Genomic DNA, 22,487 nt, shown 5'->3' on the forward strand with positions numbered 1-22,487 from the left:
TGGTGAGTTTTCTCCTGTATTTCTGAGACCAGTAGTTCCAGTACCATGCTCCCAATATTGCTGCTATTGCTATTGAGTCTTAGTCCGGATGCAGCTGAGAAAAAGGTATGTAGCTCATGTTGCACTGTTTATTCTTTTTTTTTTTATTCACTTTTGTTTGTTATGCTGCATAAATGTCACTTATATATCAGGAACTTGTATGTCATTGCTCAATGTATGCATTACATTTTTACATTTTTAATGTAATTGTTTACCAGTTTGATCAGTTTTGACCATAAAGTTGCAAAATAATTAAATTGTTCAACACACTTCACTATAGTAAAGTGAACACATTAGCCAGTCTTGTCATCTTTTATTGAACTACTATTGCCTTTATACTTTAATCTGTTAGAATGTGTAACTAGAACTGTCACTGTTGCAGGGCTTGCTTGATAATATTCTTGGTGGGATAGCTGAAGGTAGGTTTCAGTACTATACTTTCAGGACTATTAAATGATGTATTCGCTGTATTAGTGAGCTCAAATGCAATTTTATTCTAGTTAACCCAACATGTATATGCATTTTCTATAATTGTATCAGGTTTTGTAGAAGCACTTAAAGAGATCATATATGATTACGAGGATGACTATGAAGAAGGATCTGAAACCAGCAATGACTGGCTATTAGATCTCTTTGAAGATATAGGTAACATTTAACTATATTTTACTCCAGTATTATGCATGCACACTGCATCACTAAACTTACTTCATAATCTTATCACAAAAGAGTGCTGCAGTCTTTATTACAATTTGGTTAGTTCTCCAGAGTTGTTTAGTTCTCTGAAATAACCATATTTAATAGGGTATACATACACTGATCAGCCATAACATTAGCCCTCTTTCATGCTGTTTTTCAATGGTCAGAACTCTTCCAGGACCACTACAGAGCAGGTATTATTTAGGTGGTGGATCATTCTCAGCACTGCAGTGACACTGACATGGTGGTGATATGTTAGTGTGTGTTGTGCTGGTATGAGTGGATAAGACACAGCAGCAGCGTGGACTTTTTAAACACCTCACTGTCACTGCTGGACTGAGAATAGTCCACCAACCAAAAATATCCAGCCAACAGCACCCTGTGGGCAGCGTCCTGTGACCAACAATGAAGGTCTAGAAGATGACCAACTCAAACAGCAGCAATAGATGACTTTACATCTACAGGGTGGACCAACTAGGTAGGAGTGTCTAATAGAGTAGACAGTGAGTGGACACGGTGTTTAAAAACTCCAGCAGCGCTGTTGTGTCTGATCCACTCATACCAGCACCATGTCATTGTCACTGCTGTGACAATAATACCGGGTCTGTGGTGGTCCTGTGGGGGTCCGGACTAGTGAAGAACATGGTGAAAGCAGGCTAAAAAAAAGTACATAGAGAAATAGATGGACTACAGTCAGTAATTGTAGAACTACAAAGTACTTCTATATGGTAAGTGGAGCTGATAAAATGGACAGTGAGTGTAGAAATTAAATGGAAGTTAAAGTCCAAGCACTAAAGTTTTTTTTTTTTAGAACCAATGGTATAATTAATGACCATATTAGTAATAATTGAAGTAATGAGGAATTTTTATCCTGAAATATGGAAACATCATCAGTAATGTACCTGGTCACGTAATATTTGACTTAGATATTTTGGCTGTTATATTTGCTAGCAATAATGTTATATAGCAAGCAATAATTTAAGTGGCTGCCATGGATCCCTCGTTGTTACAGTAGATACTGTAAGTTGAGCCTTTGCCTATGACCCATCAGGCCATGTCACTGTTTCCTTTGTTTATGGGTCCAGATTTTGTGCTTGTTCCACCAAGTAATGCATCTTCAAGCACTGGTCTTTAATACTAAATAATTCCAAATTTCTGCCATGCCTCAAAATTGACAAAATATGGTTTTTGATGAGAATTTGACATGGGGGTGCTTACTGAGTTCTGGGCTCTGTCTGCAGCTGTACATTTGAGGCATTTAGCATTAATCCTGTATGATGTTTCTCAATGCTGATAATACTTGTTAGTGTTTAATATTTGCTGCCATGGCGTCTGAGATTTTTTTCCCCTAAACATGAAACAACTTTAAATAAACAGTGACAATTTGGGAAACCAGTTTTCAATATTGCATATAAAAAATCTGATATATTAAATTGCAGTTAACTGGTAATTAACTAATAGAACATGTACACTGATCAGCCATAACATTAAAACCACCTCCTTGTTTCTTCACTCACTGTCCATTTTATCAGCTCCACTTACCATATAAAAGCACTTTGTAGTTCTACAATTACTGACTGTAGTCCATCTGTTTCTCTACATACTACATATTTTTGCTTTCACCCTGTTCTTCAATGGTCAGGACCCCCACAGGACCACCACAGAGCAGGTATTATTTAGGTGGTGGATCATTCTCAGCACTGCAGTGACAATGACATGGTGGTGGTGTGTAGTGTGTGTTGTGCTGGTATGAGTGGATCAGACACAGCAGCGCTGCTGGAGTTTTTAATTACCGTATCCACTCACTGTCCACTCTATTAGACACTCCTACCTAGCTGGTCCATCTTGTAGATGTAAAGTCAGAGACGATCGCTCATCTATTGCTGCTGTTTGAGTTGGTCATCTTCTAGACCTTCATCAGTGGTTACAGGCTGCTGCCCACTGGGCGCTGTTGGCTGGATGTTTTTGGTTGGTGGACTATTCTCAGTCCAGCAGGGACAGTGAGGTGTTTAAAACTCCATCAGCATTGCTGTGTTTTACAAAGTGCTTCTATATTTTATCCACTCAGACCAGCACAACACACACTAATACACTAACACAGTGTATGTACAGATGTGTTTGTAAGTTAATCACTTAAACTGCTTTTAGACTCTTAAACTCCTTTTGTTGTAGTGTTTATCTGTTTTAATCTTTGCAACTTCTTAGTAGAACAAAAATAATTATAAATTCCTGATCATGACTATACATTTTGTATTTTTTTTACAGAACTTGTATCTGTTTATATAGTTCTCTGTCTGGAGAGCATTATAAGTAACAATAGATGTACAAGTGGCACTTGTCTTAATAAAGCTTTTTAACATTGATGTAATGTGTAATACCATGTATTGCATAATCAAATTACATCTTTGTAGTTGTTTTTTCTTAATCTACTAATTTTTTTCACTGTCCCTCCCTTTCTCAGATGCGTGCGACCCAAATCCCTGTTACAATAACGGAACTTGTGAAAATGACGAAGACGATTTTAATTGTATCTGCCCTCGGCCTTTCAAGGGCAAAAGGTGTCAAGACAGTAAGAGTTTAGACTGCTGTTACCATTTCTTATCAATTTAAATAAAAATGTGTTGCAAGATATTGTTCATTTTTTTATTTTTCAGTTATAAATGTGTGTAAAAATGTTAAATGTGGACGTGGTGAGTGCGTCCGGATTGAGACAGAGCCCTTCTATGAGTGCAAGTGTAAAGCACCTTACCTACCTCCCAACTGCAAGAGACGTGAGTAAAAGTTCTCTTTTACAGACATCTATTACTTAATTTAAGTAATATCTGTAAAATTCTAAAATCTGTAAAAAAAGTTTTTTTTCTTTTTTTAGCCTTGTAATTTAGTAACTATTTAAAATCTATGAATTATTCCAGGGGTGTCAAACTCATTTTCAATAAGGGCCACATCTGCATTATGGTGGCCCTCAAACGGCTGATTGTAATATATCCTGCAGTGATTGCAGTCTGCCTTCTAAGCCTTGGGCAATTTGTTGTTTTCCTTGGAGGCTACATTCTATTTGGTTTCAAAATGCCAAATGTATTTTCTATATATATAATGTATATTTACATTTATATTGTACTTCTTTACCACAGACACGGCCTCATAACACAAAAGACTTATTGTTTTTTTCTTCTTGATGCACAAACTTGTATTCACTTTCCCATCCTTCATTAAATTATCTTCCTTCTGCTTCAGTTTTCTCTTCTTGTACATTTTGGGATTATTAGTAAATATTTCTCAACATCACTTGCTGGAAAACCGCCTCAGTTAAACGCTGATGTGGAAACACCAGTGGTGAGATGCGGCCACTTTGCGGGTCACAAAATCAGCATGCATTGTGGGAGATGAAGTTTATGTACGATTTTACAGTATATTTTAAGACAATTATACGTCTTTTAAGCTCTCACCTGAGTTTGAAACGTGTGAATTATTCGGTAATTAGTAGGGCAGGCTTTAGCCAATAAGCAACGTAAGCAACTGTTTAGAGCTCTAAAGCCACAAGAACAATTTAGCAAGGTTTAAATAATTCTTACGTGCAGAATATTATTACATGTTGTTGGGCTTACTCAGTGTTTCTTTTTCTCTTCAGCCTACGCATGTAATCCGAGCCCCTGTTTAAATGGTGGAACGTGTGTAAAGGGTGTCACAAGGTCCAAATTCACCTGTGTATGTCCTGAAAACTACAGTGGAAAGTTCTGCCAAGTTGGTAATGACCTTATTATCATACATAGTCCACTACTATTTTTATTATTACTAAATGATACACAATTATATATAAAATAAGTGTACATTCATGGTGCTTTCAGCTCCTGATGACTGTTATGAAGGTGATGGTGAATCATACAGAGGTTTTACTAGTGAAACTGTGTCTGGACTGGAGTGTCTGCCCTGGAACGCCAACCTCATCCCATATGTTGGTGATTTTGATGATGAAGATGCTGCTACTGATGAAGATGACGGAATTGGACCACATAACTATTGCAGGTTTATTACAACCCTTTTCTGTTTCTTAAAACTATAGTAAACTTTATTTGGCTCAATAAGGATGTGACGATAATTGTAACATAAATACAAAATGACCCCAGAGAGACAGACTTCATGTCTTGCTTATATTTGAAACGTTTGTTACGATTTACAAGTTACGAGTGACAGTTTTGATTACGAGTTTGATTTCCTTAAGTCCTATATTTCTTTCACTGAAGCACATGATCAGACATATTTAACATTCATGTTCTGTTTAGGGTCTCAGAGACCACAGAGCCTCTTTCACTGCTTACTTTTTCTACCTATCTTTATCCATGTCTCTCTCTAAATTTTGTAACCTAATTTAGTTAATTTTGAACTCAATGTAATTTTATTTTACCCACACAACACTGGGGTTTCTGGGACCACAAAGAACAAGACAGTGCTGTCAACAGAACTAAATGGTTGGCGAGTAAATTTAATCTAATTTAAATCTATGTTTATGTTATTACATTTGTAGACACTAGGGGGCACTAGGGTGTTACAAACAAAAATGGAACGATCAACTTTTCGGAGGAAATTTGTGATTAAATATTATATTTCTACCTAAAAAAATCTTAATTGTTTTACTGCTGTACTAATTACTCAGTAAACAGCTGTGACTCAAGCCTTTATTCTGTGAATGGTCATTGTTGATTGCTGCATTGATTGTGATACATTCGTCAAGTGCTTATTTTGTAACCTAAAAAAGAAAAACATACATATTGTAATAATTAAATTAATCACTTGGTTGCTGAGAATGAATGATGTTGAGAACAGAATTAACCAAAACTTGGATTGGTAACAGAGGTCATTAAAAAAAGTATAATTATTGAAAACACAATAAAGGTGGAAGGTGATGGTTTAATTTTTACATTTATTTTACATTTATGAATTTGCGTGTATCAGTTTCTGTATATTGCAATTACGCCATTTGTTTTTAGTTAATTTGCAGTGGCATTTTTTCTGTCTCAGTTCAATGTCAGTAGAGTTTTTTTTTTACTGTTGCACTAAAGGTATGAAGCATGGCTGGCACCGTGGTGCAGCAGTGGGCAAAGAGGTTTGTCACATGGGTTTCCTTCAGGTACTCCTGTTTTCTCCCACCTCTCCCAAACAATTGAAGAAACTTATGGCAAGGCAATTCAGAGTTGTTAATTTAACTCTGAACTGCCTTGCTGTAAGTAGGTAAAGGAGTAATGGTATGTTGCCCTGTGATTAACTGATGCCCCACCCTCCCTTGCTCCCTTTGTTTCTGGGTGGTGCCAAATTCAACTCGACCAGGATGGCACAGTTGGAAAAATTAAATAAATGAATGAACTTTTCTTCCCTGGACAATGCCATGCCAAACTGAATCACAGTTGGCTGGCGTGATGGACCTGGTTATTGGATAAAGTGGTAACCTATGTTCCTCTATTAAATAATGAAATGCTAAATGATGGCACTGAAATTAACAAGGCGGAAATAAAGAAATTTTTTTAAAAACTGTGTCTAAGTGTAAGCCATTTCCTCATTTAGAAACCCAGATGGGGAGAATCAGCCCTGGTGCTTCATTAGATACAAGAACGAACTACGATGGGATGACTGTAATGTCACACGTTGTCCTGAACCAGGTACATGTCTTCCTTTTTATCTTTCTTCATAATTTCAACTCCAAATGTGAATTTTAATAACATCTGGAACATCCTCAGTTTCCCCAACTCAAGAAACAACCACTCAAGCTCCAACAGTAACATCAGTGGTCACCACACCTGCTTCAAAGGCTGAGTTCTCTGAGTGCGGGAAGCCAAAGCAGAGCAGGATTATGGGTAAAATCTTTGGTGGTAGGAAGGCCAAGCTTGGGGCTCATCCCTGGCAGGTCTCTCTTCAAGTACGCAGCAAAAACAGTACTGGTGCCTTTACTCACAATTGTGGAGGAATACTGCTCAGCTCCTGCTGGATCCTTACTGCTGCTCACTGCATGTAAGTGTTGCCTCAACAGGCAATGTGCAAAACAGCTGAAAACAATGTGATCATAAAATATGTTTAGATCTTCACCCACATCATAATTACAAACAAATACATTTTATTTTAGATATTATTTTTTTGCAATTCCACTGGAACTAAGGTGTGTAAACCTAATTATTAATACACTGAAAGAGCCTTTTTTGCAACATTAGTGGTTCCTGTAGCTACTTACACAACATTGGGAGGGAACTTTACATCTTCAGGTCATGACACAAAACACAAATTGTCTTCTTTTTAAATAATTCTGTTGTTGATTTACTGTGTGTTTTGATGGAATGCCTTGTTGCATCATCAAAATTCTAGAAAGTTTTAGGTCATAAATCACTACCCTGACACTCCACAGTGAGTTCAAGCTGGATAGCAAATCAATCCTAAACAATAGTACTTCATCCACAATACTTCAGATTTTAGATTAGATTTTGATGTGGTGTGTTCAGTGCCTTCTTTGTCTCATCTATCCATAGAACACTGTCCTAGCATGTGTGTGAATCTCCCGGTGGTCTTTTGCGAACAATGGATGCAGCAGTGTAGTGGTTTCTTCTGCAGTGTTGTTTCATTAACATGTAGCAAGATTTTAGATAGTTGAGCATGTCTTTAGCTGTACTCTAGGTGTGATTTTTGCAGAACATCTAAAATCTAAAATAACTAATTAAAGTCACTTAATATCATATTCACAGTGCATGGGCGCAGCAGGATAATTCGCTAGCACACCAGCGCCAAGATTCTGAGCTCCAGGGTTTGAATCTCGACTCTGCTACCAGTAGGCTGGGCGCCCTCTAGCAGGCACAATTGGTTAATGCCTGCAGCAGACAAAACTGGTTTCCAGTCTGCTGGGTGGGAAAGACTGAACTGAAGGGGTTGGGTTATCAACACTGTGTAAGGACCTTGGTTGCTCAGAGCGCCTGTACAGAAAGTGGAGGAGCGCAGAGATTGGGACATGACTCTCTGTATGAAGAGCCAACCTCACACGCAAATCTTCCAAAGTATGGGTAAATAAGAAGGGATTGGTAGACTGCACACAGAGGGAGTGTGTGTCCCTTCTTGGACACTGTCGGGGTCCCCAGCAATTTATTGGCTATGCTAAAATTGGGAGGAAAAGGGGGCAAAATTCACAGTGCTTAATTTATGTAGAATCCTGTGTGAAAGTTTGGACACCCCATGTAAAGCTTCATGTTTTGTAATTTTCTAAATAAAACATAATATCAGAGGTGTCTACACTTTTTTTACAGGAATGTAAATGAATTCCTAGTTTACTAGTTATTATACTCTTTGCTTTCTCGTTCCTTGTGTGTGTGTGTGTGTGTGTGACAGTGACGACACATTTGAGATGCAGGTGGGTTTGGGTGGAGTGAACCTAGAGAAGGTGGAGGCTGCAGATCAGACTGTAGAGGTTGAAGATTACATTGTCCATGAGAAATATGAAGAAACTGATGAGGCCTTGTTCAATGACATCGGTTTGCCTACACACACTTACCCAAATCATTTCTTTAATCTTAGATTCACACAGATATGGCAAAAACAGGTTTTGTACTGAAAAGGAAAATTTGAATCGCTAGAAAGACCAAAAGTTAACAAGCCTCTCAATAAGTGCAGAAACCTGTTCAGAAAAATAAAATAGCCCAGTGCAAATATAAAGCTATTAACAATTATTTATTAATGTACTCATTTATTTGGCTTTAGTTACCATGTTATACTGATCAGAGTAATGGGTCCAGCACTACTTTAAAACACTAGACACAAGGCAGGAATACACCCTGGACATTATTATTATTGTTATTATTATAATTATTATTATTATTATTTTTAAAATCTTTTTTATTTTGGTTCCTTTTTTATTTAGGTTCGTACATTCGTACATGTTTACATGTTTACTAGGGGACGGCACGGTACCACATTGGTAGCACTGTCACCTTATAGCAAGAAGCACCTGGGTTCGATTCCCCAGCTGTTGTATGAGTTTGCATGTTCCCTCTACAGTGAGTTCTCTCTATGTCCATGTGGGTTTCCTCCAGGTGCTCCTGTTTCCTCCTAACAGAGCAAAGACATGCAGTAGTGCCAATTGGAGTTACTAAAAATTGCCCTAAATGTGTGTGTGTGTTTGCCCTGTGATGCACTAACCTGTCTGGGGTGTTTCCTACTGTTCCTTTCGCTCATTTAATTGGACTCACCGCGACCCTGACCAGGATAAAGCAGTCATAAAACAAAACAAGTAAATGTATAAATGATTGATTGTTTACTTGTTATCGTTAATAAGAACTGTGTATATATTATATTATCTGTAATATCTGATGTTAGGGTACTCAAAAAGTTTATCCTTAAAAGTATATATACACCTCTCGGCAGTCACAACCATAAACTCACTAAAATAAAAAAAAATAAAAAAATTAAAAAAAATGAATAAAATAAATTACTTTAGGAGCTTTGATTATAAATTGCAATGGTTATATGTGGTTCGTTTAGACTGTGTTGTTTAATACAGTTCTACCAGAGTGTTAAACAATGCCTTGTCATGACGTTTACAAAAACTTGAATAAACAAATGTTTTCAGATACTATTTCCTCAGGTTTAGTGTTACCTTTATTTATTCATGACAAAAGCATTCACTGTATTTGTTTCGGTTCCTGGCAGCTCTGCTCAAACTAAAGGCTGTGGACGGAGTGTGTGCCCAGGAGACCAGATTTGTTAAGGCTGCATGTCTGCCCACTGGCCCTTTACCTGATGGGATGGAGTGCACTATATCAGGATATGGAGTTACTGAAAAAGGTATCCATACGCTATTTAGGCTAAACTTATCTCACCCTGTTATGTGTGTCAAGCATTTCTTTGTTTGTCATGTTTTTATTCCTGCAGATGAACGAGGATCCAACCATCTTCTGGATGCAAAGGTTCTACTGATCAACCAGCAGCGCTGCCAGGCTCCTAACGTTTATGACAATGTGCTGGATGATAGCATGCTCTGTGCTGGACGTATGCAAGGAGGGATTGATTCATGCCAGGTTGGGATTTATGACAAGATTTATTTATTACTAACACTTGACTTAAACCCTTGCTCTAACACATATTTAGGTCATTATGTCAGATGTTATATGCTGTTGTGGGCTGTCATGAAAGTCTATGTCATGTGATACAGCAGTTACATGTACTGGTCCCAGTAGTTCTTACAACACATTTTTTAATGTTGGGCAACGACAGCTTATACACTGATGAGGTAAAACATTATGACCACCTCCCAAATAGCAATATTTCCGATTGGTCTGTCTTTGGACTGTGGGAGGAAACCCACACAGATATGAGGAGAACATGCAAACTCCACAAAGAAAGGACCCAGACCGCACCACTTGGGAATCAAACCCAGGACCTTTTGCTGTAAGGCGACAGTACTACCCACCAAGCCACCGTGCCACCCAGACTGGAATTAACAGGGACTAAATTAAGAGAAAATAAAGATAAAAACCCTATATGATTGGTATGTGTAGTAATTTTGCGAAATCTCTTCTTTTTATAGGGTGACTCTGGGGGCCCTCTGGTCTGTAAGCAGAACGAGACACATTACATTTATGGAGTGGTGAGCTTTGGAGACAGCTGTGGAAAGAAGAACAAACCTGGCATTTATGCCCGTGTTACCCACTTTATTGACTGGATCAATAAGAAGATGCAATCCACATAAAGTTCATCTACAGATTTCCTGCATGCAAGTAATAACTGACCAATGCACCTCAAAGTGAATCAGTGAATAGATAACATTGTGCAGAATCTTTAACTGTAGATCACATGGCTGTAAGTTATATACCATCACATACCTTTACCTCAGCTTAGAATTTTTATAGTCGTCATACTTAAAAAGCTAGACCTGCCAGACATAAAGTATATAAATATCTCTGAAATATCAAACATCTTTCAAATATCATTTATAATGTAAAAGTTCAAAAATAATGCTACCATGGAATATATATTTTTAGTATATGGCATTTTCCTTAAATAAATCTTTATGTTTATTAATATTAAAAAGAAAGACATCTCTTTTTCACGTACATCATTCTTTCTTTAAAACTTTCATTTGTACTTTCAATTTATAATCTCCCCAAATGCATAAATAAATAAAAGTTGTACACTTTTATTATATGCACTACATGTTCTTCATTATTTTTCAATCCTAGTCACATACATTTCATTTTAAAACCTCCATTTATCCACTCATTGTTTAAATACCAGCAGGGAACACCAGGTTCTGAATAGCAAATGGCATAGTGTAAAAATATGTTACGATTATTTGTTCTACTGTAGCTTATGTAAGGATGACTGATTTGTAATAGCTTGTTTCTCAGAGGACTGATCAGTGATGGCTTGTTTTGTAGAAGAGCTAGATGTTACAGACTGCATAGTTACAGACTTTGTGGTCTTTGCTTGTTTGAAAGAAGTGTGAATGGTCTTCTTTCTTTTGACTTGGAGAATCTCCATGGCATCTGCATTGACTTCTGAGTTTTCGACCTGCTCTGAGGTTTCCACCTGCTCTGTGGAGGTGTGCTGCTGATCCTGCATCTGGCGCTGAAGCATCTGGATGAAAAATAGTGAGGAAAAAGTTAGCAAGACTAGGAATGAGGTTTACAAGGGAAATGAACTGATTGCAACTGTATTAATGGTACATTTGAGCAGATAGCTTATATAAAATGTATTTACATTTATTTAAAAGCTAAAGGGACTGCTAAAACAGCTTAGCCTGATACATCACACTTTGTAAACCTTCTATGCATGTTTATGTTTTTAATAGTAAAATATGTAACTTTGGGTCATTTTACATTTGACCCAAATGCTAATCTGTAATATTATTTTAAGAATAGAACCATTTATTAATCATGGTTTAAAGACTGCAGTGCAGTTTTATCTAATATTTTACATTTACTTGATTATATTCTAGGTTTATGATCTACTGTAGTTGTTAGGTGGCACGGTGGCTCAGTGGGTAGCAGTATCACTTCACAGCAAGAAGGTCCTGGGTTTGACCCCCAGGTTGGGCGGTCTGGGATCTTTCTGTGTGGAGTTTGCATGTTCTTCCAGTGTCTGCGTGGGTTTCCACCGAGAGCTCCGGTTTCCTCCCACAGTCAAAAGACATGCAGTCAGGTTAATTATAGATACAAAATTGTCCATGACTGTGGTTGACATTAAACTTGTGAACCGATAAATCTTGTGTAACGAGTAACTACCTGAACTGATAAATCTTGTATAATGAGTAACTACCTGAACTGATAAATCTTGTATAATGAGTAACTACCTGAACTGATAAATCTTGTATAATGAGTAACTACCTGAACTGATAAATCTTGTGTAACAAGTAACTACCGTTTCTGTCATGAATGTATCCAAAGTGGGTAAAACATGACGTTAAAAAAACCCTAATAATAATAATAATCTAGTTGTTACAATTACTCTCACCATCAGTTCTTGGTACTTGGCTATGGCCTCATCTGTGTCGACACCCTCTGCCAGGCCCAGCTCCGCTGCTCTTCGGGCCATTTCTGCCTTATGAGAGCCTGGAGGAGTCCAACCCATGCCCTTAATCCAGTTCAAGTCTGACTTATAGTTTACCTGCAACCAACAACACACATTCAAAAAATACTTTAAAATACACTACGCATCAAAATTACCTAACGCTTTTGTATTCCAAAAAACTGAAACTGAATTAAATAAAAGGGCTATGTGACTGTAGTTTGGGCAGAAAGCCTGCCCACATGTTTACCTTCATCAAGAATTAAAAAAAGTGTCAGACCAGAATTTTATAGCCTGCATTTGCATATTGGAACATTCTATGTAGGGCTGGGCAGTATATCGCAAATATCGATATATTCGATATTACTTTTTACACGATACTGAAAATGACCATATTTGTTATATCGAGTATGCCTACGATACACAGGTTGCCATTTGAGAACGCTTAAAACAAAAGCACAAAAGTAGTGTTCAGCACGCTTTCTTTCACGCATGAGTAACAAAAACAAGTCTCTTTTCAAATGAATGATTCATAAGAATCAAATCAGGGAGCTGTGCTCTGGTAAAGATTAATTTGTTTTGCTCACTCTGTTTCATTATGGTGTCCTGCGTAAACATCTCCATGAATCAGTGCTCATGTGTTTCAGAGATTCAGTCGTGGTTCAGGCATTGAAAAACAGCTGTATAATATAAACCAATCAGAGCTTCCGAATTCAGATTTTGGGCGGAATTTCAGTTGCATTTTTTTTTTGCATTTCTTCAATGTGCGTAATTTGGGTGAGCCGGCAATGAAAAACTCTTATAGAAATATAAGTGACAGCTTAGTTAACAAATTACCAGTTTCAGCTTTTTACTGCGAAAGCCGAGAGAATAAATTATCTGTTGGATATGGATTTATATATTCTGGCAATATTCTGGAAACATAAAGGAAAACATCTACAAAAAAGTGGATTACATCCCTAATGGAACAACACACGGGTATACATTTGTCTCAATTTGAAGAAGAGAAGCTCAGGTAAGCAGCGGTTATGATTTTATGCTGCTGTGTGGTTGATCTGAGTCGCGGTGCTGCTGTTTACCATGCGTTTCATTTGTACCATTGTCATTGTACCTGCCATTGTACTTCAAGTTCACATTATACCGTATCGTATATAAACATTTCAATTTATCCGCTGTTTCTACAAAGCCCACTGTAAAAACAGCCCACTTTTCAAACATATGTTAATATTCAAAATAGTGCCAGTACTATTCCACTATCTCATGACAAATACATTGAAACATTCCAAAACGACATACTTACATCACTCTGCAGCTTGTAGGCTTGTTTAGCATGTTTGAAATTAAGCTGTTGTGAGTCGCACGTGTAGTCATGGAGGTGCTGGCGATAGCTGACGTTGCTAGCCTGAGCCTGGCTTTTCCTGGCCTGCAGGAACTCCGGCTGGTCTGCATGGATCTTAAACTGAGAGCGGGTTTCCTGAAACTGCTTCTTGTACTCGTTGTTGCTCTGTAGTTTACCCATAGCCAGCGAATGCTTTATCTTAGGGTCATCCTCCACGCTGCGGAGACCTATCTGCTTGCCCTTCTGCTTTACAAAAGCATCCTTATACCGGAACTAAGGCAAAATAAAAAGATCTGTTCAGTCTATCTGTTTTGGGGAAAACTGCATTTATGCATCCCTCCCTTTTTTCTCAATCTAGTCATATCCAATTACCTTGGTTATATCTCTTCTTTATTGCTGCAGATGCCTACACTGACCGAGGAGGGCCGTACCTAACACATGCCCCCCTCCAACACGTGCAGTTACCAACCACTTCTTTTCACCTGCACGAGGTGGGTTCACACAGGGATCAGTATTGTGTATGGGGAGTCAGGCACTGATCTCCATTATCCCTGTCTCTGTGCAACACTGTAATAGCAGCAGCAATGAGGAATCCCTCCGGCCCTCCCAACCGACAGACGTTAGCCAATAATGTCTGCCTGTAGGTGCCTCGCCAGCTAGTAGCAAAGCTGAGATTCAAACTCGCAAGCTCGAGATTTCAGCACTGCTGTGCTAGAGCGTTTTACTGCTGCACCACCTGACCGCCCAGTTTATTAGTTTTTAATTAATCACAATCTGTCTAAACAAGAGAATAAACAATTCTAAGAACTTACATCACTGGCAATTTCCCTAGAAGCCTTGGCCGTCTGGAAGGGGATGGCATCTAGTCTCAAATCATAGCCTGCTGTCTTCACCTGGTCTCCTGATGCCTTATACACTTTCTGCAGGGTACAACACAGATTAGAAAATCAGCAGATGTAATGCCAGATGTGGTTTATTAATAGTGTACATTTAATGTAGCCATACATCACTGATCTGTTGTGCATTGATCTTTGCTCTGATGAAGTCAGGATGATCTGGAGGTAGGGTGTACTTGTGCATGGATGAAGAATCTCCAGACTTATACAATCGCTGAAATACACAGCAGCAGGTCATTAAATTTAAATAACATTTTAACATTTAAGTAAGTACTTTAATAGTACACATCATGAGTTTATAAGACACTACTTTAGTCCTACCTCACTACATTGCATGTAACTGTTCTTGGCATGGATGATATCAGGTGAATCCGCCACTTGAGTAAACTTCAGCCTGTCTGGAAGCTGACGATACTTTTTCTGTAATAACAGAAAGCCTTTTATCATAGATAAAGCTAAGCAATATTATAATAATACCAACTGCTATAGTTAACATATTTTTGTTAAAATTGCTAAATTAAAATGTTTTATTTTCATGTATTTTTCTATTTTCTTTTCTTTTTCTTTTTTCTTATTTTCTGCCAATTGCATCACTCCGCTCGAGCTGCAGGATGGCCGCAGGCTGTCAGACGGCCCCTCCAAAATGTGCACAATTAAAGCAGGACACTTCTTATTTACTGGCCAGCAGAAAGGGCTCACACAGAGCTTTATTGCAATCGCAGAGTCACTAATCGGCACTTGAGTCTCTCACCTCTCAGCTGGCACCTCAGCCATTCACAGGAATAACAGTGTGCAGTGGCAAAAAGAAGAAACCCTTGTCCAACCTCCCACACTCAGACACAGCCAACTGTGTCTGTTGGATAACTGGCTGGGTCGGTGGCACAGCTGAGATTTGAACTTAGATCTCAGCATTGGTGTGCCAGCACATTAGGCATACCTAAATGGCCCTAGGGGCAGAAAGTTCATGAAGTCAGAATGTCAGAAAGAGTGCCATGTTGAAAGTCACTAAACTCTTCAGTATGTCCTGTTGTACTGCCCATGTTTGTCTGATTGAATGGCTGTAATATATATAGTATGAAGTGTATATACAGTGTATCACAAAAGTGAGTACACCCCTCACATTTCTGCAAATATTTCATTATATCTTTTCATGGGACAACACTATAGACATGAAACTTGGATATAACTTAGAGTAGTCAGTGTACAGCTTGTATAGCAGTGTAGATTTACTGTCTTCTGAAAATAACTCAACACACAGCCATTAATGTCTAAATAGCTGGCAACATAAGTGAGTACACCCCACAGTGAACATGTCCAAATTGTGCCCAAATGTGTCGTTGTCCCTCCCTGGTGTCATGTGTCAAGGTCCCAGGTGTAAATGGGGAGCAGGGCTGTTAAATTTGGTGTTTTGGGTACAATTCTCTCATACTGGCCACTGGATATTCAACATGGCACCTCATGGCAAAGAACTCTCTGAGGATGTGAGAAATAGAATTGTTGCTCTCCACAAAGATGGCCTGGGCTATAAGAAGATTGCTAACACCCTGAAACTGAGCTACAGCATGGTGGCCAAGGTCATACAGCGGTTTTCCAGGACAGGTTCCACTCGGAACAGGCTTCGCCAGGGTCGACCAAAGAAGTCGAGTCCACGTGTTCGGCGTCATATCCAGAGGTTGGCTTTAAAAAATAGACACATGAGTGCTGCCAGCATTGCTGCAGAGGTTGAAGACGTGGGAGGTCAGCCTGTCAGTGCTCAGACCATACGCCGCACACTGCATCAACTCGGTCTGCATGGTCGTCATCCCAGAAGGAAGCTGACGCACAAGAAAGCCCGCAAACAGTTTGCTGAAGACAAGCAGTCCAAGAACATGGATTACTGGAATGCCCTGTGGTCTGACGAGACCAAGATAAACTTGTTTGGCTCAGATGTTGTCCAGCATGTGTGGCGGTGCCCTGGTGAGAAGTACCAAGACAACTGTATCTTGCCTACAGTCAAGCATGGTGGTGGTAGCATCATGGTCTTGGGCTGCATGAGTGTTGCTGGCACTGGGGAGCTGCAGTTCATTGAGGGAAACATGAATTCCAACATGTACTGTGACATTCTGAAACAGAGCATGATCCCCTCCCTTCGAAAACTGGGCCTTATGGCAGTTTTCCAACAGGATAACGACCCCAAACACAACCTCCAAGATGACAACTGCCTTGCTGAGGAAGCTGAAGGTAAAGGTGATGGACTAAACCCAATTGAGCACCTGTGGCGCATCCTCAAGTGGAAGGTGGAGGAGTTCAAGGTGTCTAACATCCACCAGCTCTATGATGTCATCATGGAGGAGTGGAAGAGGATTCCAGTAGCAACCTGTGCAGCTCTGGTGAATTCCATGCCCAGGAGGGTTAAGGCAGTGCTGGATAATAATGGTGGTCACACAAAATATTGACACTTTGGGCACAATTTGGACCTGTTCACTGTGGGGTGTACTCACTTATGTTGCCAGCCATTTATACATTAATGGCTGTGTGTTGAGTTATTTTCAGAAGACAGTAAATCTACACTGCTATACAAGTTGTACACTGACTACTCTAAGTTATATCCAAGTTTTATTTCTATAGTGTAAAAGATATAATAAAATATTTGCAGAAATGTGAGGGGTGTACTCACTTTTGTGATACACTGTATGAAGTGTAAGGTGAGGTTAAAACTGGTGTAGCTAAAATAGGTAAATACACCAGTTTACACAAGTTTACTTATATTCAGTTTACTTACATCACTGATGAGCTCTCCAGCTTTCTTTGCAGACTCAAACTGAGGAGCTCCAACAGAGTCCCAAGCTACTCCTTTCATATAGTTCATATCAGACTTGTACACATTCTGGTAAAAATAAAGATACAATTTACTCAGTAAACAGGTGTAAACAATACACTGTTATTTGCTTGTAAGACTGCATGACATTAGAATGATTTTATTATTGTTTATTATTGTTAATTAATTATAGCTACATGTTTAAAATGTGGTGGGCATTAAAATCATTACATTTATCCCTAAATGCAACATTAAAGGTACAGAGCTCTCATATATGTTTACCTATGGGGATGGCACGGTGGCGCAATGGGAAGCAAATAGAGCCTGGGTTAGATTCCTTGGGCCTGGGTTTAATTCATTGATTGTAGGGTCCTTTCTTTGTGGATTTGGTATGTTCTCCCTGTGGGTTTCCTCCGGGTGCTCTGGTTTCCTCCCACAAGTCAAAAGACATGCAGTCAGGCCTAAGTGTATGTGTGTGTTTGCCCTGTGATGGACTAGTTTCATGTCTGGGGTGTTTTCTACTTTTCGACCAATGAATCAGACCCACCACAACCCTGACCAGGATAAAGAGGTGGTAAAACTGGCAGTGAATGAATAAAAGTTTCTCTTTCATATATCTTACTCAGACAGCTTTTTTCCTCTCACCTGGCTCTGCAGCTCATAGGCCTTTTTGGCCCACTGCACCTTCATATCATCAGGCAGGACAGTGTAGGTGTGGAGGTGAGTTTTGTAATCATGGTCACTGGCCAGTGCCTGGGCTTTCCTGGCATGGACCAGGTTGATCAGATCCATTCCCAGGTGATACTGCCCACTGGTGGACATGGCATCTTTGCGGTAGTTCTTATCACTCTGGAGATGTGCCGTTTGCAAGCAATGTAGAAGGTGAGAATCTTCGGAAATACTTCGAGCTCCGATATGCTTGCCCTTCTCCAGCACATGGTTGTGCTTGTAATTGTACTGTGAAAAAATAAATGTAGACAGCCAGGTTAGTAATTATAATTGCAAATAAATAAAAAAATACAAAACATAAGTTGCCAGAAAATTCACTAAATGTTTTAATACAGTTTAATTAAATGATTTACAAAATATAAAAAATGGAATTTAAAAGAATCCTCAAATGTGCATTTAATACATTTAAATCATATTTTTTTAAATGTTATATACCATATAGAGTAATTTAAGGCCACAGTCCTTCAGGATATTTAAATCAGCCTTGACAGAAAATCTCTGGCTATGTAGGAACATGTTACAGAACATTAAAATTAGAACAGCATTTCTTACATCACTGGCAATGCCTGTGGATGCTTTGGCTGCCTGGAAGGGGATGTCCTGCATGGTCAGTTTATAACCTTGAGCTCTCAGGGTGCGCCATGATTCTCTGTATTTAGTCTGGAATGAATATGCAAACAGAGTCAGGATTTCACATTCTTATTAAAAAGTGACTAAAAAAGTAGGGTCTATTTTTGATTAGAACATTTCCCTGTTGATGATTGATGTATATTAATATATTAGATTAATGTATATTTTATTTCTTTGTCTTTAAATATTGTCAAATAATATCTAGACTTCTGTAATAAATATGGTTGCGCTTACATCACTGAAATTAGCAGCATTAATCTTGGCCTGGGTGATTTCAGGTCGTTCTGCTACGATGGTGTAGTTATGTCTGAAGTTCTCTCCTTTCTCTTTGTACAGACGCTGTTAACAAATAATTAGATAATTGCATACATACATACATACACAAAATGATTTAATGATTAATGATTAGACTGTACAACAACAAAACTGTACAATTTAAATAAAAACACACCTCATTAGTGATCTTGCTGCTGAGCTTGGCATGAACAATGTCAGGAGAATCTGTTACAGATGTGTGCTTAAAAGCATATGGTTGCTGTCGATACTTCTTCTGTTGAATTACAGGATAAAATGAAAGCAACATGGTTAAAAAACTTTGTACACATTTTTAAACACATTTATAGATGTTAAATAATGCGATTTAAAAAAATCATACCTCACTGATCAGCTCAGTGGCACGTTTAGAACCTTCGATCTGCAGGGCACCAGTGGCAATCCAGGCAGCACCACGCAGGTAATTCATATCAGAGCGGTAAGATTTCTGTTACACAAAGCACAGTTTAGAAAATTAGAAACAGAACCATCAATGATTATTAAATATGATTATTGGTATCAGGGTTGGTTGTAAAATAAAGCATTAGAAGATACAATATTTGTATTTTATTTCATAAAAAAAAAGTCTCTGTATTAATTTTACAATTTGTTTTAAGGTGACCAAGAAGAAAACTTGTCTGGATAGTCAGATCCACCAAAACACTGATCTACTAAATAATAGTTTCTGCTGTCACACAGGTGCAAAAGAACTCTGTCCAGCAACTTGTAGTTTATGGCAGACTAATTTTTGTGGTTCTTGGGTTATTTATGAGTGTTTGGGCATAAATGTACCAGCATCCGGTGACAGTTTGGGTTTTCTACCCAACCTCGGCAAAGATAATCCCAGTTTTAGGTGCAGTAATAGTATTTGTGACAGATGCAGTCAAAGGAAGACTTTTCCCCCCAAAATTCCTCCCTGTCTAGAGGGTATCTAGTTACCCAATTGCATTATGCTTTCTCTCTACTGATGTTGATCTCCACCCTGATTGAGGAGAGCCGTGTCTGACACATGCCTTCGACACGTGTGCAGTAGCCGACTGCATCTTTTCACCTGCACGAGGCGAGTTAATATGTGGATCAGCTTTGTATACTGAGAGACACACCCTGATCCCTATTATCCCTCGACTCTGTGCAGGCCCCATCAATCAGCCAGCAGAGGTCGTAATTGCATCAGTTATGAGGAATCCCCTTTGGGAACCCTCCCTACGAACAAACCAATAAGAACCAATGTTGTTTTACTGAGTTCGAAATGTCAGCTCTGTTGTGCTAGCGTGTTTTACCATGCTCAAGGAAGGCTTTTTAACATGTGGGATTTCGATAGCAGGATTTGTCTTTTTGCCTCCTTCCACTCATGCTGGCTATCTGCCCTGCACCTCCACCCCCTCTCTTCACTCGCCCCACAACAGTATTGCCAGCATATTTTGCTACAAAAAATTACCTCGCTTTGCAGCTCATAAGCTCTCTTGGCAGCCTGCACCTTCAGGTCATCCGGCAAAGCAGTGTACTTGTGCAGGGTAATCCTGTAATCCTGGTCACTGACCAGAGACTGGGCCTTTTTGGCATGAACCACATCCAACATGTCCATTGGCAGGTGGAACTGAGAGTGGACCTTAGCAGAGTCTTTTTTATATTTGATCTGGAAAAAACAATGAAAGATAAATACTTTCATTTATCTGTTTTAAATGGTCTGTTTATGTCCTATTTGTAGTAACTATTGTTTCTATTTATTTTATTAGCACTGGTGTACTCACATCACTTTGTAGCTGGGTGGCGTACACTGAGTGAGCAATGTTAATATCATCCTTCAAACCTTTTAGTCCAATCATCTTACCCTTTGACTTTTCAAACTGCTCTTTGTACTTTTGCTAAAAGAAAAACAAACTGTAGAGTTAGATAGATTCTTCATTCTGTATTATTTAAGTAAATAATAAAATACAGTAATCAAAATTACAAAAACTGAGAATCATTCATACATCACTAAGTATGTCAGCAGAGGATTTTGCAGCCTGGAAGGGAATAGCATCCAAACGTAACTTGTAGCCTGCATCTCTAACCTTTGTCCATGACTCCTTGTAATGTGTCTTTAAAGAACACACAATGAAACATTATAAAATATTAATATATTAATATTAATTTAAATTGCTTTATGGATACAAAAACAGCATAGTCAGAGGTTTACCTCACTGATGTTCATTGCATTTATCTTAGCCTGCACATGCTCAGGCAAATCTCCTGTCAGTGTGTAGTTGTGTTTTTCGCTCTCTCCTTTCTCTCGGTACAGCCTCTGTGTGATAAGAATATATCCAATCAGATTTTTTAAATCATCAAAGCAACGACAAATAATATGTATTTTATCGGATGAATATTGTGTTCCAGATAGTTGTGAAAATTGCTTACATCTAGTGACAGCTTATTGCTAAGTTTGGCCTGCACCATCTCTGGTGTGTCTTCAACACTGGTGAACTTCAGAGCGCTCACATTTTGGCGATACTTTTTCTGCAAGTCATCAGAAATATGCAAAGTTCATTACTTTAGTCGAACTTTTAAAATATATGTTCATATTCTGAGAAACAAGCTCACATATAAGTATACACCATGCATCATTGGAATTTCTATTTCTATCTTAATAAATAAAGAGTTAACAAACAACAACCAACAGCAGTAATCTTCTGTTCATAGTGCTACAAAATTTTTAATGTAATTTACAATCCTTGTGATTGCTAGTAATTCTCAGCTAATAGATACTAAAGTTGACATGTAAATCAGTACCTCACTAATGATGTCACTGGCTTTCCTGGCCTGCATGACATCCAGAGATCTGGTCGTCTCCCAACCAACACCCTTCATCCAGTTCAGATCAGAGCGGTACTTTTTCTAAAAAAGAAACCATTTCTTATAACTGACTGTGTACAAATTTTATTTACATGAAGCAAACAGGCATGTTAAATGAATTAATTAAGCTCTTACATCACTTTGTAGGCCATAGGCTTTCTTGGCCCACTCCACGTTCATGTCACTGGGCAGGCTTGTGTACTCGTGCAGGAAGGTTCGGTAATTGGTCTCTGTGGCCAGATCTTGGGCCTTTTTAGCTTGTGTAATGTTCATCATGTCAAGTGACGTACTATACTTGGTTTTACTGTCTTCATACTGCTTCTTATAGTTGCGATCACTGTGAAGCTTTGTAACCAGTGTTGAATGGGCCATCTGAGAATCGTCAGTCACCGCCTTTACTCCAATCAGCTTTCCTTTTGTCATCTCATATTGTTGTTTGTATTTCACCTATAGACCATGATGTGAATAGTGTAACTGAAGGGCAGGTGATAATCTGATATGCATTTTTACCATAGGTGCAATCAACCAAGAATACATACATGTAAAAACGTAAAAAGTACAATAAAGAAAAAAACATCTAATGAGCGGATCTGAAGCCCATAGAACACATATGGAATGTGGTATAATAAGAACATGAACGTTCACCTAAAATCTGTGGAAATTGTCAATCTAATCATGTCAACATAGA

At 38.6% G+C, this 22,487-nt stretch overlaps 2 protein-coding genes across 4 annotated transcripts in view; one reads left to right on the forward strand and one right to left on the reverse strand.

Moving 5' to 3' along the window:
• Positions 1-10,897, forward strand: habp2 (hyaluronan binding protein 2). Its single transcript, XM_063003051.1, has 13 exons — positions 1-105; positions 422-458; positions 580-684; positions 3,197-3,304; positions 3,390-3,506; positions 4,364-4,480; positions 4,581-4,758; positions 6,292-6,386; positions 6,465-6,735; positions 8,092-8,234; positions 9,409-9,543; positions 9,631-9,776; positions 10,286-10,897. The coding sequence occupies exons 1-13, from the start codon at positions 46-48 to the stop codon at positions 10,445-10,447; spliced, it is 1,674 nt and encodes a 557-aa protein (XP_062859121.1). The 5' UTR covers positions 1-45; the 3' UTR covers positions 10,448-10,897.
• nrap (nebulin-related anchoring protein) overlaps positions 10,389-22,487 on the reverse strand; it is a 26,214-nt gene continuing 14,115 nt past the window's right edge. Inside the window, exons 25-43 of one of the 3 annotated variants that reach the window (XM_063003046.1) lie at positions 21,935-22,246; positions 21,737-21,841; positions 21,365-21,463; positions 21,147-21,251; positions 20,941-21,048; positions 20,719-20,832; positions 20,406-20,603; positions 19,311-19,415; positions 19,107-19,205; positions 18,890-18,994; positions 18,578-18,685; positions 17,942-18,253; positions 17,261-17,365; positions 14,821-14,919; positions 14,609-14,713; positions 14,416-14,523; positions 13,565-13,876; positions 12,211-12,363; positions 10,389-11,334 (exon numbers count right to left, since the gene is read on the reverse strand). In XM_063003046.1, the coding sequence (XP_062859116.1) occupies positions 11,056-11,334; positions 12,211-12,363; positions 13,565-13,876; positions 14,416-14,523; positions 14,609-14,713; positions 14,821-14,919; positions 17,261-17,365; positions 17,942-18,253; positions 18,578-18,685; positions 18,890-18,994; positions 19,107-19,205; positions 19,311-19,415; positions 20,406-20,603; positions 20,719-20,832; positions 20,941-21,048; positions 21,147-21,251; positions 21,365-21,463; positions 21,737-21,841; positions 21,935-22,246 (2,931 nt within the window). In that variant the 3' untranslated portion in view covers positions 10,389-11,055. Of the gene's footprint in view, positions 11,335-12,210; positions 12,364-13,564; positions 13,877-14,415; positions 14,524-14,608; positions 14,714-14,820; positions 14,920-14,951; positions 15,447-17,260; positions 17,366-17,941; positions 18,254-18,577; positions 18,686-18,889; positions 18,995-19,106; positions 19,206-19,310; positions 19,416-20,405; positions 20,604-20,718; positions 20,833-20,940; positions 21,049-21,146; positions 21,252-21,364; positions 21,464-21,736; positions 21,842-21,934; positions 22,247-22,487 lie in introns of those variants that run through there. The other 2 variants (XR_010013842.1, XM_063003047.1) reach the window with 2 other exon arrangements.

This window comes from Trichomycterus rosablanca, chromosome 10 (genome assembly GCF_030014385.1).
Source record: "Trichomycterus rosablanca isolate fTriRos1 chromosome 10, fTriRos1.hap1, whole genome shotgun sequence".
Classification (NCBI taxonomy): domain Eukaryota; kingdom Metazoa; phylum Chordata; class Actinopteri; order Siluriformes; family Trichomycteridae; genus Trichomycterus; species Trichomycterus rosablanca.

Bases quoted from the DNA above. Each gene is read 5' to 3' on its own strand.
- habp2 (XM_063003051.1), top strand. From the start codon at position 46: ATGCTCCCAATATTGCTGCTATTGCTATTGAGTCTTAGTCCGGATGCA. The intron at 4,481-4,580 runs GTAATGACCTTA...TGGTGCTTTCAG, and splicing joins TGGAAAGTTCTGCCAAGTTG to CTCCTGATGACTGTTATGAA. The intron at 6,736-8,091 runs GTAAGTGTTGCC...TGTGTGTGACAG, and splicing joins CTTACTGCTGCTCACTGCAT to TGACGACACATTTGAGATGC.